This window comes from Paramisgurnus dabryanus, chromosome 3, assembly GCF_030506205.2.
Source record: "Paramisgurnus dabryanus chromosome 3, PD_genome_1.1, whole genome shotgun sequence".
In the NCBI taxonomy this organism is placed as follows: domain Eukaryota; kingdom Metazoa; phylum Chordata; class Actinopteri; order Cypriniformes; family Cobitidae; genus Paramisgurnus; species Paramisgurnus dabryanus.
In genome coordinates, this window is record NC_133339.1 from 9,450,527 (window position 1) to 9,466,272 (window position 15,746).

General features: G+C 37.3%; 1 protein-coding gene across 1 annotated transcript in view; it reads left to right on the forward strand.

Moving 5' to 3' along the window:
* The first annotated feature begins 253 nt into the window (after positions 1–253).
* LOC135734289 (CD276 antigen homolog) overlaps positions 254–15,746 on the forward strand; it is a 37,224-nt gene continuing 21,731 nt past the window's right edge. Inside the window, exons 1-5 of the mRNA XM_065253220.2 lie at positions 254–500; positions 1,014–1,358; positions 1,441–1,797; positions 12,407–12,508; positions 12,802–12,924. Coding sequence (XP_065109292.1) covers positions 368–500; positions 1,014–1,358; positions 1,441–1,797; positions 12,407–12,508; positions 12,802–12,924 — 1,060 coding nt within the window. The 5' untranslated portion in view covers positions 254–367. The remainder of the gene's footprint in view (positions 501–1,013; positions 1,359–1,440; positions 1,798–12,406; positions 12,509–12,801; positions 12,925–15,746) is intronic.

Consider the following 15,746-nt stretch of genomic DNA (forward strand, 5'->3'; position numbering starts at 1 on the left):
CACACAATATAAATTAAACGAGTTTGAGACATAATAAAAGAGTTTTAAAAGAGATTATATAGAAATATGAAACAAAAACATGAATTAACACTATTGTATATAGTTATGAACAGTATATTTGCTGCCTGAAAATAATACACAAACACACACACACACACACACACACAGTTGGCTCATCATCATCTCCGTGTGTTTGCACAAATTATAAATGAAAACCGACGTGGAACATATGACGTCGCAGCTACGCCGTAGGACATAAGCACAACTAACGACTCGATGAAAACCAGTTTGTTTGGATCAGCTTCAGTTTCACACAACTCTTTCTTTATTATTAGGATGAAAACAAAACGGGTTTTAACAAGACTGCATGAACCAGAAGACTCATTTACAAACCTGCACTGACACGTTTACAATCCAGAGAGATGAACAGAAATATGTATCACTGAAAATGGACTTACATGTGTTTATTTTTGTTTCTGCCATCCTGACAATATCTGAAGGTAATGTGAAATATTTCTCTCTCTTTTTCTTTTAAAAAGTGATAGAAAAACTCTTATATTATCATTTTTTAACCACACAAACACACGACTAGGATTTAAACAATGAAATCTGAACTTGTTTCTGATCTTACACACTTATGCCTAGGTTTTGTTGACAAATATAAATTCTGTCTATTTATGAATTTATTTACCTGTGTCTAAATCATTCCTCGCACTGTCAGTCCAATATAAAGTTGTAGTGGTTTCTGTAATTGTGAACTGAAAGTGATTTGAGGATGTCACATTCAGATTTACGTGTTTAAATTATCATATTTACTCCGTGTGATCACTGTCTACAATTTTACCTCTGATTATTAAAACATTTTCCACAATTGTTTATTTGTCAAAATGGGACTGCAAAATGGCACCGTAGCACTGCAAACACAAACAGACAACTTTGATACTAGACACTACAATACAAGCTTTATTTTATTTTACTCTTTTCACTGTTCATTGAAATATAAAATTGTTTAGGGTTCACAGTGAAGGGTTCCTCAGGTCCTCTGGTTGTTCCTCTGGGAGGTTCAGTGGTTCTGCCCTGTTCTGTTGATTCACTCTTATCACTGGAGGATCTGGAGGTCGAATGGAGAAGATCAGACACACAGACTCTCATTCATCTGTATCAAGATGAAGATATCAGACCAGAGTCTCAACATCAGGATTATCATGATAGAGCTCATTTCTTCACTGAAGACATTAAACATGGAAACTTCTCCCTACTGTTGAACAATCTGACAGCTGAAGATGAGGGACAATACACATGTCAAGTTCACACTGGACAAGAGTCTGGAGAAACTGTGGTGGATATTAAACATGTTGGTGAGTACGAAACATGACTTCTCCCACATTATGTTTGAAGGAATTTATGTTAATTTATATTCTATTAAATGTATTCTTTCAGAGCGTTTGATAGTGTCAGGATCAAGTCCGTCCATATCTGCACCTGTGGGTGGTGACGTCACTTTGAGCTGCTCTGTGAACTCTCATATCAAACCTGAAGAGATTGAAGAGGTGTCATGGAAGAAAACAGATAAAGGTGAACCCATCACAGTTCTTCTCTTTCAAAACAATGAAACTTTATTAGGATCATCAGATGAACAATACAGAGACAGAGTTGAGTTCTTCACTGATGAAATCCACAGAGGAAACTTCTCTCTCAGACTGAAGAGAGTCACAACTGAAGATAAAGGAGTTTACATCTGTCAAGTGTTTAATGGAGAACTTTCGGCAAACACAACTGTAATACTGGAGACACTGGGTGAGTCAATAGGTGAAGACAACAAAATACTTTAAAAGTTCAGGTAACACATGAGTTGAATTAAGGTGAAAGAAATATTAAGTCATTATAAGTTTTACACAAAATTTAATTCTAGATATCTAGAAAAGATTTGTTTTAAAACATAAAATCAACATAAATATCGACATTGCAAGCAAATGCACAGATGTAAATGACAATTTAACAGTATTAGGACTGTGTCAGGTCATGTTAGTAGAAAACATTTTGGACAAATATTGACACATTCTGCATGTTTTGTGTAGAAAAAAATGTCAACATTCTTCAAAATATCTTATATGTTTCATTAAGAATGAAAGAAAGACTGCAGGTTTAGAACAAAGAATCACAACGATTTTATTTATAAAAAAACAGTAGATGTCAGTATTATACAGGTACAGGCAAGATTTACTAACAGCTTGCACTGGTGCAAACCATCATGTTTGCATTATATAACAACTGTCGGGATTTACTAAAGACCAGTGGCAGCCGGTGACTTCTTTTTTCGAGGGCGCACGATTTGAATCGCATCACAACATGTATTTACCCCGTCATGTGTGTGGCTCGTCATGTCAAAATATGTGATAGGCGCGTCATGTGAACCTATGTGCATCATGTCAAAAAGAAGAGGTTTATTATAAAAGGGATGTTCATGTTTGCCAGATACTCAGTCAGAGTTTAATGTTACGTTAGTATTTTGCGAGTGCCTTTTTTATCATAAACCCTTTTGACGCGTGTGCAGCAGGTATGTATTTTGTAATGTATTTTGACAAGAGGCAGTGATGCACATGGTTCCCACGATGAATGAACACATATTTTGTCATGACACTCCGAACACACATTTTGAATTTGGACCACTTGGAAGAGAAGTCACTAGCCGCCACTGCCAAAAACACAGTGGATAAATAACATTGAGAAGGTGTGCTCTAGTTATTTTTGCTACTGACCTTATACATTTGTAGGAGTTTCTCTTTTAGACACAAAATTTATGGGAGTAGAGTATTTAAATGATTTGTGCTTTTTATTATTATTATTATTACTTTGTGAATTATTATTATTTGCGCCATTATTAACACCCCCCAAAAAAATTTGAGCTTGAAATGGCTGCAATCCTTGCTGCTAGGAGAAGACGTATCAGAGATCAGAGAGTGCATGGTAGAAGGTAAAGGATTTTCCCACACGTATCATTTATTTGAAATGCCAAAGGAACAATCCAAACTATTGTTTGCCAAGCCATATTATGTTTAATTTGCTGGAGGTTCAGATGAGTCACAAGAAGTCACACAATCAAGGGTGTAGTGGTGCCCGAAGAAGTGTGTATACTCCTAATTTATGACCCCATTTTTTTAAGGCAGCCCATTTAAGGTTGAATGCCCTGTGTTATAAAAAGTGACATGCACTGTAAGAGAAAAGGTTTAAAACTTTTTTGTTTACATTTTCTATTGCTGGAGTGGTACTCTCAAAGGTTCATTTTGTGCCTTTATGCATACAACAAATTAAAATGTTGTACCTTTTGGTACCTATTGTGTACCTTTTAAGGGAAAAAAATTGTACCACTTAAATGGTAGGGGTACAAAACTGTTAAAGGTACACAATTGGTCCCCAACAATGTACCCAAAAAGGTACAACATTGTACCCAGTAGGAAAAGTCATATGGAGAAAAAACCCTTAGAGCAGTGTTCTTAAACCTTGGTCCTCGAGGACCCCTTTCCAGAATGTTTTAGATGTCTCCTTAATTAACACACCTGATTTAACTCATTAGCTTGATAGGGTGACATTATGGAAGGAGGCTGATAAGTTGGTTCAGGTGTTTTAAATAAGGAGACATCTAAAACTTTCTGGAAGGGGGTCATCGAAGACCAGGTTTGAAGAACACTGCTTTAAGCCCTATTCGGATGGGATTAGTTTTACGGGGGTAGATGGCGATGTAATTTTAATAATGTAATTTTAATAATGTAATATTAATTGTCAATTTGGATGGGATTAGAAATCTCAGTAAAACATTTACTGTAGAAGTGGGAGGGGTAACTCGATTGCGCAGCGCGTCACCTCTCGTCGTCACATGCACATTACCTTACTTCCTGATATCACATGTGCAAACAGCATGATACAGACGAGGAAAATGCGAAACACTGTGTTTAATTTCAGTTTGTGGAGAACGTCAGTTTCAGAAACAGTTCTGTGCCTCTGAGAAGTAAATTAGTGTTATTCAGGAACTGACTTTTTTTCCACCTAGAATGCAAGTAAATGCTTCTTTAAGCGCTTTGATATTTAAAATAAACCAGGAAATGATTACATTTACATGTATATTTACAGCTGGTCTATTCGCACTGGATTAGTATTACCTGAGGTAATTCCTCCGGACCTTTTTACAGAAGGTTAAAGTCACCATTATCTTTAATGACATTGTTCGTAATAATTACTGACATGGAGCATTCGGACTGGAGTAAAATAAATATTACTTATGCTGCAATCGTTAGCTTGTCCAGAACTAAGCAGATACTCAACCACTATACTGTATGACACTTGCATTACATGCGAACGGCCCCTACATTAATAGGATTTTGTTTCTCTTTCCCTGTCTTGTCCTCGAACCCAAGGACACTGAGACTAACAGACCCAGTTCGGCTGCCGTAAGCTCGTCAGAATCATCACTACTGGCCTTTCCTTCAACGTGATGCATAGCTAATGTCTGACCACTGACCGCCTCCCATTAAATCTACCTCTATCCATGCAGCATGCCATATCTCTAACTTTGTGCTTTTCCAGTTACGTTTCATTTTTCTAGCTGCCTTTTTAAGGACTGCGTTATGATGGTCATACCATGGTGCTGGCGCTTTTTCCTTGATTCTCTTTGATCTAATGAGAGCAACAGCTTTCAACGTGCTAGAACAAACGTTGTTCAAGGTTTCTATATCAGCATCCATATTTTCAGTTATCTGCTGAATGTTTAATTTAGGAAAGGTCTGGGAGATTGCTAATAAAGCTATCTTTAGTAGTGGAAATGACTTCTGCCCAATTGATAGCGTGGTGTGGACCGAACAATCCTATCTATAAGTACAGTGGATGAGACAAGGCAATGATCTGAATTCGCATCGCTCTGGGGGGATATTTCTATGTTACTTGAGCCCAAGTGAATTAAGTCTAATGTGTGTTCACAGGTATGCGTGGGCCCTGACACATTTTGTTTAATACTGAGAGAGTTGCAGAGGTGGAAAAAGTAATAAAATATTGTACTAAAGTAAAAGTAAAGTTACTTTAATAATATTTTACTTCAGTAAAAGTAAAGTTACTTGTCTAAAAATCTACTCAAGTAAAAGTAAAAAGTAAGTCATTTTAACTTTACTCAGAGTAAAAGTTACTTTTTTACAGCGGAAAGAGGTGGAGGATTCTAGTATAGTTCAAAAACGACAAGGGGATATAAATCTTAAACTAGTTGTTTTTAATTGTAGGAACATCTTTACAATTAAAGTGCAATAACAAAAAGTTAATAAAACAAAAAGCTTTTTTAAAGTAAGAAACATTTATGGAATTGTTTAATGATTTTTACATGTGAGTTATGCACTTTTGAAGGTGGTCAGCAGCTTGTAAATACAATCACCATAGTAAGGTTGTAATTGATGTATTGCTGCAAAATACATTATTTTATTAAACTATATATAGTTTAAATGAGCATATAATGAGATGAGTGCCATGTCTATATACATTTGACACGTTTATTATCTTCTTACTTCCCTTACCTGGGGACCTGATGACCTTTATTCTTCTCTCTCTCTCTCTATCTCTCTCTCTTTCGCTCTCTCTCCCTCTCCCTCTCTCTCTCTCTCTCTCTCGCTCTCTCTCTCTGCATAGTCTAATGACCTGCGCATTCTCGAGGACGTTTTGAAGTTGTGTTTGACTTGACGCGAAGCTACTAGACTTCGGAAGATAATGCGCATGGTATTAAAAACGCGTCGTGCAATTTCGTACTTAAGAGCATGAATCCTACCTTTCATAGAAATGAAACACTCGCTTCGCGTCAGTGGAAAGTGGTCGCTTAAATATGACCAGGGGGTTCTTTCATAAGATTTGAACTGAGGCGGGTCTGCATTAGCGCGCGCCTGTCTCCTCCGTCTCCTTGGTTCTTTTTGCGCGTTCCCCCGAGCCCCGCCCATTTACATCCGTTGCGCGTCTTTATCACCTTGCTTTTTAAAATATTTTTTACTCAGTAACGGATATGATTTAAAATGTAGCGAAGTACAATACTTTAAACAAAACATACTTAAGTAAAAGTAAAAGTACAGATTTTAAAAACTACTCAAAAAAGTAAAAATACACAAAAAAACTACTCAATTACAGTAACGTGAGTAAATGTAATTCGTTACTTTCCACCTCTGGAGAGTTGAGAACATCCATTAAATCTAGTCCTAATGCATCTTTTGGGTTATCAATGTGTTTTCAGTCCTTTTTGGCCCTATTGAGAAAAGTGATTTGAGCATTGTGGACTTGGGTTCCCTCACTTCATATTGTTCGTTTGCTACCAAGAATTTGGGTTTTATATTAGATAACGACCTAAGATTGAACAAACAAATCAGCACAGTTGCCAGCGCTAGTTTTTACCATTTACGGGTCATCTGGTTTGCTACTTATAACAACATAACCCTACAGTCACATTAGCTACAAAAGTGAACGACACCGAGCGACACGCACTCGCTTGATGGGCGTTCCTTGGCTAGTTTCCAAAAGCGGTATCAAAAGTCACTTTAGAGGTATTGTTAAGTTACAAGAACGTTGTTTTTTTATTTAAAAGTATTTATTTCTCGATAAAAGTAACAAAATATGTGAGATAAAATGCCAAACTTATCAGATATATACATAAATACGCATTTTCCGCCATCTTGAATTATTTTCTCAGACTTGACCACAGACCGACGTCACGTTGTGTTTCGGATCTGTTGCTTGTAGCTAATGTGACTGGGGGGTTAGTCAATCATTACTTATCCGAGATACCACTTTCTTATTTCAGTGAATTGCTGTCTCTGCTTGCATAAGCAGATGGTGCTATTGACTCAAGAGTCCACAGGTAGTATATGGGTTGCATAATTTTGTTTTGATTTTTTTAAGGTTTATTTTTGAAATGCTTCAAAACACTGCTCTAGAGATTAGCAGCATATTTTATGTTTCACAGTTTTGATGTATTGACATCCAGTGTGTGTAGATAATTCAGTAATTTATAAAGACCTGCAGGGATGACATATTTTTGTAGAAAAAACCCGGAAGTGAGTTAGCATTTTAGCACTTTCACTTCCATCGTCCCGATGTCAATGGGTTTGTTTAAATAGAATTTGGTTAAATGGCCCAAATGAGATCTCGGGTTAACACAAGCCCAATGAAATTTTCATGTTTTATTCTAAGACATAAAACACACTAATAATACTCTCAAAGGTGTCTTTAAAAGAGTGTTTTCTAACATGGGACCAGAGACTTTATATGGGACTTCAAATGTCATCAAGCATGAAGACAGGGGCAGAGTGGCAATCAGGAGAGTCTAAACTTTACCTAGTGGGCCGGTAGTGTTTTGGGGCCGCGAGGGCCGGTCTGATAATAGTTATACAAAGCGAGTTATATAGCAACCCCGTCTGGCGTCCTGATGTGCGGCCAGCTTTCCGCTGGTCAAACTGTGCAGCCTTTCTGCTCAACACAGTATATAAAGGTGCTCAACCTATTCGGCAGGTCCAACCATGTCTAGGATTTTTTTAAATTTAGGGGGATCAGTGAGCGAGTCCTCTAAAATGTCATAGCCTGTTGGCCTTTGATGTAAAAAGCCACTGTACGTCTCTTTATTGCAGTATGTATGCAGTGGATCCATCAAGTGGATAGACTGTTTGATAGACTAGTAGTAATTGTGGATTAAGGATGTTTAAAATCTCTAGCCTGGTGGTCAGGACCAGTGATGGGCAGTAACGCGTTAGAAGTAACGCGTTACTGTAATCCGATTACTTTTTCAAGTAACGAGTAAAGTAAGGGATTAAAATTGCAAAAACAGTAATTAGATTATTGTTACTTCCCCGTAAGCAGGCTGCGTTACTGCGTTATTAAACCTTGCTTTTGTTTCGTGAGACTGTCTCATCTCGTGACGTGAGTCAAGTGACAATGACGTTATGAGCGCCCAGCCATCAGTCAGTGTAGTGTTGAACATGAAGAGACAACATGGAGCGCGGAAGAGAAAGGTGACAAAAACATCAGTGTCCGCTGTACACTCTGCGTGGGAATAAAACTTTTATCCACAGCGAAAAATTCCACCTCAAATCTAAGCAAACACCTAGCAAGCCGGCACAGGAATATGAAACTTGAAAAAAACCCTGAACCCCCAGCTGACATGACTGCTGCGGCTCCATCTCATACAGTGTCCTCAGATTGTATATTATATTCTATTACAAGACGTTCACGCGAAATCTGATGTAAACAACAGACTATATATCTATATTTCATGGATTATATGCATTTGTGGACAAAAATGGTCATTTGATTAATTCTATTAGATGGTTATCATGGGTTATTCACACATCTGAAACAGACTGGATTCGACTCGCGAACGTTATATTAACACAAAGGTAAGAAGTCACGTTTATATTCTGCATGTTGTCATCTGGACTTCGTTCACAAAATACTACATTTATGATGCTAGAGCAAAACAGAGACCATACACTGATGCTAAACCCCGTAGACCTTTTAAACAATGTATAATGCTAATATTATTAATGTTTGTAGACATTAGGCTACTTAGACATTGTTAGCAGCATTAAAAAACGACGTCATCACGCCCACGAATTATGCGCGTCCAGAGGTTTAAACAGAAAATGTTTCATTTGATTCAATTTTAGATGGTGTAATATGCAGAAAGACTAGAATTAGTCTGAAAGGTCTTGGCCCGGTTGCATAAAGCACCTTAAGTTTTTCCCTTAAGTATGACACGCTTTAAACGCTTGCAAACGCAAGGCGCGACGCACTGCCTTTTTTTAAAAAAAGAGCAGTGCGACGCGGCTTTTCATATTGCTAAGCAACCACCGAGTCAGCTGTCTTGTCAATCAAATATTGAAGCGTGAGCGCTCTTTTGCTGTTAACTGTCATATTAGCAGAAACTTTAAAAAGAGGGCGATTGCTCTGACCTTGTTTGAGGGTGCGAGGTGCACAAACACACAGGAGAGAGTGAGCGAGTGGAGTCCGGTTCTTCAAAGCAACAGTAAACTTCACTCACCACAACGTAAGGCCCGCCTCTCCCCTCGTTCGATTGGACAATGGAAAGCCGCGAATGACGTTGGGCGCTTTTCCGCTCTCAGCGCTCCTTCAAAAACGGGTGCGCGGCAGGCGGCAAAAAACCGCAAGGCGCTCGGTGCGCATAAACAGCGCGCAAACGCGCCCTGCCCATAGAATATCCTTCAAAAAAGGCGCCTGCAACTGCCATAAACGCTTTTGGTGTGACTGGCCCCTTAGGGTGAACTTAAGGGAAAATTACACTTAAGGAGCTTTATGTAACCGGGCCCTGTTGCGCTATAGCATATTCAGGTTGTGCATTATGTTTTTGAAAAGTAACTTAGTAAAGTAACTAGTAAAGTAACTAATTACGGTAACACTTTATTTTACGGTGTCTTTGTTGCACACACTGTAAAAAAAAATCCGTAGAAATTTCAATGTTATTGCAGCTGGGTTGCCGGTAATTTACCGTAGATTTAAATTTATGTTATTTACTGGCAAGAGCTTGTTCAAAGTTAAATAAATTTTAAATATTAACAAGTCTTTATCTTTACAGAATAAAACTATACAATAACAGCCTCATGCAAAGCATTCTGGGAACCAGAAATCATCATCAACCTTTTTCTGTTTTTTGCTTCAGATTTTGTTTCCCAGAATGTTTGGCTTGATGCTGTTTTTTTAGTTTTACTCTGTAAAGACAAAGACTTGTAAATGTTTAATGTTCATTTAACTTTGAACAAACTCTTGCCAGTAAATAACATAAATGTAAATCTACGGTAAATTACCGGCAACCCAGCTGCAATTTCTACGGATTTTTTTTACAGTGCATATAACATGTAATTATTATAGTAATAACTAGGGATGTGCCCGAAGCTGAATACGTTATTCGGAAGGGCACGGATAATGGCTTCAAAACGAATAACGAATTCATCTGAATAACAGAGAAAATATTCGGCCAGACATAATCATGTGTTTACTTGAACAGCGCTAAATTATAAACCCCTTATAAGCACATATATGTGTGTGAAGTGAATGAGTGTAATCTTTTAGATGACATGAATGACATTTTCTGCACGTCCCTTATTTAGGAACACGAGTTGTTTTGGAATTAGTTTAAAATCTTAAAAACGCTGCTAATATCAAACTTCTTTAAACGCAACTGTAAAAAATGACCCTTTTAGTTTTTTTATTTATTTTATTTAATTACACAAGACCAGAAAACCTTGATAAAATGCTGCACTCTGATAAAAAAAATTTCGTTAATAATTTCTTGTCTCCGTGTGACTTCGGTCGCAGATGATCTTTTAATTACTTCAAGTTAAAGCAAGCTTCACTGTCAATCTAGGTGAATATAAAATAAATAAGTTAATAGATAAAAAATATGAAAATGTAACATTTTAAAAGCAAAATTTCAACTGAAGATTATGACATGAATTGCAATTAACATAAAAATAAAGTAAGTAAATAACAACTGAAACATTTGAATTAAATCTTTCTAATTTCCTTATTGTTTATCATGTTGCTTGTTTTGAACTAAGTCAAAACTGATTTTTAAATAATAAAGCAAACTGTAATTCGACGTTTTAAACAAATATCTGATTATTTATTAATTTAGATGAAGATTAATGAGAAAGTTTTATTTTTAAACAATAAGTTCTGTTTGCAAACACTGTATGGACATAGATAATAATAAGCTCAGCAAGTTTGTTCTAATGCTTATTATGCTTTCGTAAATTCTTGTCAAAACCGTTGTTTTTGAACTATTCTGTCAGTGCACGTAATTGCACGTCTGTGCGTTGTGTTTCGGATCTAGTCAGTCAGCGCGAGTCTTGTCGATCTTAATAACTTTTATTTATAAATCAGTCCCGAATGTATCTCTTTTAATAACTCTTTAAACTTCAAGCAAGTCCTGCATTTTATTTCCAAATTTTAATAAATATTTTCAGTTATTTAAATTATAATTATAATAAAAGCAACATTTCATTTAAAATGCCATTTTCATGTAATACGACAAACTTCCAGTTTAAGACCCGGCCACTTCCGGTTCCATCCGAATACAAATAATTTTGAGATTGTTACAGATACAAATACAGATACAAATACTGACTCCGCTGCACACCCCTAGTAATAACAGTTAATTATGCATAATTACATGCAACTAATCCTAAACCAAATACTATTCCTAACCCCAACCCTACAGTAAGTACATGTTGTTGATGATTATTACTTGGTACTTAATATATATAATTACAATGTAACAGTGACGCCTTAAAATAAAGTTTAACCCTAATTACTTTTGACAATAAGTAATCAGTAAAGTAACTGGATTACTTTCTTGGAGAAGTAATCAGTAATCAGTAACTAATTACCATTTCCAAGTAACTTGACCAACACTGGTCAGGACATGAATGGATCAAATCAGCAGATATATCATAAATAAAAATTAGCAGTTTAACTTTGCAGTATACCACATTATATATTTCCTACTATGTGATTTCCATATTATTGATGAGAGTATTCAATGGTAATATGGCAAATTTTATCCTCACAATATTATTATTATTATTATTATTCCAAAATTATTTTCAAAGGAACTGTATATTCTTACAGTTTTTCAAAGATGCACACATTTTTCCGCATATGATTTGAATATTAGACGATAGTATATAACCGCAGTAGGCGTTTCATATGGCAATAAATATCCACACATAACTTAACATAACAGCATAATGAAATTAGTAAACAGACAAGGAAGCAGGATTGAGATTTAAATTGTATTATTGTTATCAGAAAAAAACAGTAAATGTGCCAAACACGCTGTTAACCACACTAACAAGTCTAAATAAGCAACAGTGGAAAAAACATTATTATCTTTTAAAACTTTATATGACCAAATTCTATTTAAAGGAAATGTATTCTTACAGTTATTCACAGATGCACACATTATTCCATATATTATTTCCTGTTTATGAGCACATTCGTCTCTGACCTCGCTTTGTTATGTAATAGCTGATTGACAGGTGCGCATCCCCGTCTTTCAAATTGGTATCATTTTGTATAGTTACTCATTTAGGAAAATTAGCTATGATTTTATTATTATTATTATTATGAAATTTTTTTTTTTGCATTAAGATTTGTATTACACATTGCAGAAGCTGGCGGAAGCTCGATATGTAGCGCCAGTGCTGTGATTGGCTGTAACACTCGGGAGGGGAGTGCCTTCCATGCAACACTGCCTTAAAGACTGCATTGGGGCTTAAAACACCAATGATTCTTTATTTCTGCTCTTATGATATTTGTGAGACAATAATCATTACATCTTTTGTAAAGTAACTGTTGTGTATGTGTGTTTATGTCATAGGTTTCTCAGTTTTACACATAATTGTGTTGATTCTGTGCATCACTACATGTGTATCGACTCTTCTGTTCTGCTTTCTCATCTACTGTAGATCAAACAATAAAGGTATGTTTACAAGAAATATACTCTTCTGTTCAGAGAGTAATTCATGACAATGAGATGAATATAAATACAAATAAGTTGGGGGCATTGCTAGACATAAAGCTTTACTGGGCCACAGGCCCTTATATTTTTTCCATGACTTTGTCACATGTAAAATGCAATTTTTTATTTTACATTACACAATGATAGAAGGCAGAATACTATTTTACAAGATAACGATATCTTCTAAATGTCATGGAAAAAGACTCAAAAGTAGGGTATCAACACTTCAGCAGTTTATTGTTTCAACAACACAGAAAAGGACGACCGCACACGGCGGCAAAAGCACCGGGTGCCTGAGATCCACCTGAGAAACCCAGAGGACAGGGAAATGTGTGAACTGCAGAAAAACCTCTGGAGCCTCAATGAGACAAGACAAGGTGAGCGTGGAATGCAAAACCAAGACAAAACTATGACTGAGACTATGAAGTGACTAGGACTGTGACTATGACTAAGACAATATACTACAAACTGATCGGTGGCTGAAACAAACTTGTATAACGATCTGACACCAGACAAGGGCAAACACTGGGAATAAAAGGGAAACTAATGAGTAAGAAACAGTGGGGTAACGAGGAGAGAGAGATGAACACTTAGACACAGCATATGGCAAGCTGTCAAACCGAACCACGTGCTAAAACACAAAACAAAACTTGACACGACATAAAAGACAACAATACCCGGGTGATCAGACCGAGGACATGACCGTAAAATTTTACAATAACAATATTTTAAGAAACCCGCCATTTTATGACTGCTACTAAAACAGTTAGCAGTTACCATGACTAAGATTATTTATGTAGTGTCCTAGAGCTAGAACTAAATATTAATTTCATATCTGAAAACACAGAACGTCTCAGTTGCGTATAAAACCCTCGTTCCCTGAAGGAAGGGAGCGAAGACATCACGTTGTGACTGACGAATTGGGAAAGTTCTTCGCGGGACCAATCTACTTCAAGAAGCTACTTAAACACAAATTTCCTTGGCATGCAGGTATTTGCATCTTCCGGCACCGCCCTGCCGGTTGAGTATTTAAAGAGAGGCAGGTGCGATACCAAATCACAATTTTCGCTGAGAAAACCGAGCATCAGTGCCCAGCTGGTTATCAGCAATAGAACAGCAAACTTTGGCGTGACCAGCGAATTGGGAATCCCTACCAAAGCGCCACTGAAGCTGTCCCTTCCAGTGCCTGTGTAAACCTTCAGAATCCACTTAGGAGACGGCCTCCTGCGGTAAACCCCTTTTTCCGGTCACTACTTGTTCCACAACCCACGATAGTGAACTAGCAACTGGGAAGCACTCATGTCTGGGCGGAGCTAGGAATGCTGTGGAAGTCACCCCGTTGGAGGGGTAAATGGGTGGTATATGATATAAACAACTGATGGGTTGACATAAATAGGCCGTAATAAGACATACTAGGGAGACGCAGGGCAGTCTCTGCTGAGGGAAAGCGTGGGCTTGTCGGATTAACCCCACAGAAAATGCTCACGAAGGAACCCCGCTTAGGGGAAGCAATTTGGAAGCCCAAGCCTAACACATAGGATCACAGAGGATGCAGCTAGTGAGAGGCTGACAGCTGATGCTCCACAACATCAGCTGCCAAGGCAGTGGAGGGTGGTCAAAGAAAACATTGTGCCCTGCAGGACTTTCTGCACCATGGACAGGTCCTAATGAGGAATAGAGGGAGGGCGTGAGGGGTAAATCCAAGATACGCGAGGGTCATGCTCTCACAGTGAGAACATAAACCCCCCACAAATGCTGCCTCAGCGTACTGAATGCCCAACACGAGAGACAGAGATTGTGACCATCCTTAGAACTAGGGATGCACCGATCCAATATTCTGTACCGGTATCTGGGACGATCCGGCCTTTTTGTGCTGGATCGGATATTGGACTAACAGGACCGATTAAAATCCGATCCTGTGCATTACCAATGGTTGTTACTTACAAGCACTTAAAAGACAAAGTATTATAGAAACACCATACATGTTTTCATGCACTATAATCAAAGTTGTCTTAATAAACTCGATAGCTTCATGTGAAGGAACAAACACACATCATTTAAAGATATTTAAGTTCACAAACTCGGTATTTGCAACTGGGTTAATCCACTGGTGAAACGGATGGATGAAACGCTTCATTCAACACGCGCGCAAACACACAATAACTGTAGGATATTTTAAAGATCTGATTTTATAAAGTCTCAGAAAAAAACTGTAGTATCGGATTGGCAGGTATCAGGCGATACTCATAATTCGGGGCTGGGAATTGGATCGTGGATGGAAAAAGTGGTATTGTTGCATCCCTATCTAAAACGCCGGTTTTATACCACACGTAAGCAGCGTGTAAACGCAGTGCATGTTGAGAGCGTTTGCCGCGTGTGGCCATTGTGCTTTCACACCGGCTGCATTGCAGCACATACTGAGCAGCCAGTAAAAAAACACACGATCAAAACTTAATTTTACATACATTAAAATGAAGAATGACGTCAACGGCAACGCTGTAGTGCGCGACACCCCATTTCGCTTGGCGGTGTGTGCGTCAAATTTTGTAAATGCGCGTGGCTCCGCAAACCAAGAAGCATGAGTCCCAGGCCAATCTCTCTGAGCATGACGTCTCAAACTATTTTAAATGTTCATTTTAGCGGGTACCTTGGTGTCGTCTTCAGATAACAAATTTAGACTACTTGGAAGGCTTTCACAAAACTCTCCTTAAAGTCTCATTGTTCTGCTTGTATACCTAAAACCTAAGTTAAAGTAAAGCAGCATATTTCAGTCCTGCATTAACATCCCATAACGTTTCATTTGAGAAAAAATCTCAAACACACAGATGTTTTTTCTGACGGTTAACTACTATAGTCTTTATTTTCATGTTCACCACCAAACAACAAATCAACTCTAAATTTATAATAATACATGTTTTTTTTTAAAACATACTTTATTCTTTTATTTTAATAAGTAGGGGAGAAGAGGGGCGAAAGTATAATTTTTCAGAAAAACTTAATTTTAAAAGATAAGACAGAGATATATTTTTGCTGTGGTCAGTAACTCACAAGTGTAGTCTGAATTGTTACTTTTGACCCTGTCAGCTGTAACACAACACAAACACTTAACACAAAAAGTCAAAAGTCAAAAGTAACGCAACAAAAACAAGATAGATTTTTGTGTAACACATGTTTTTATTAAATATACATGACTATGTGA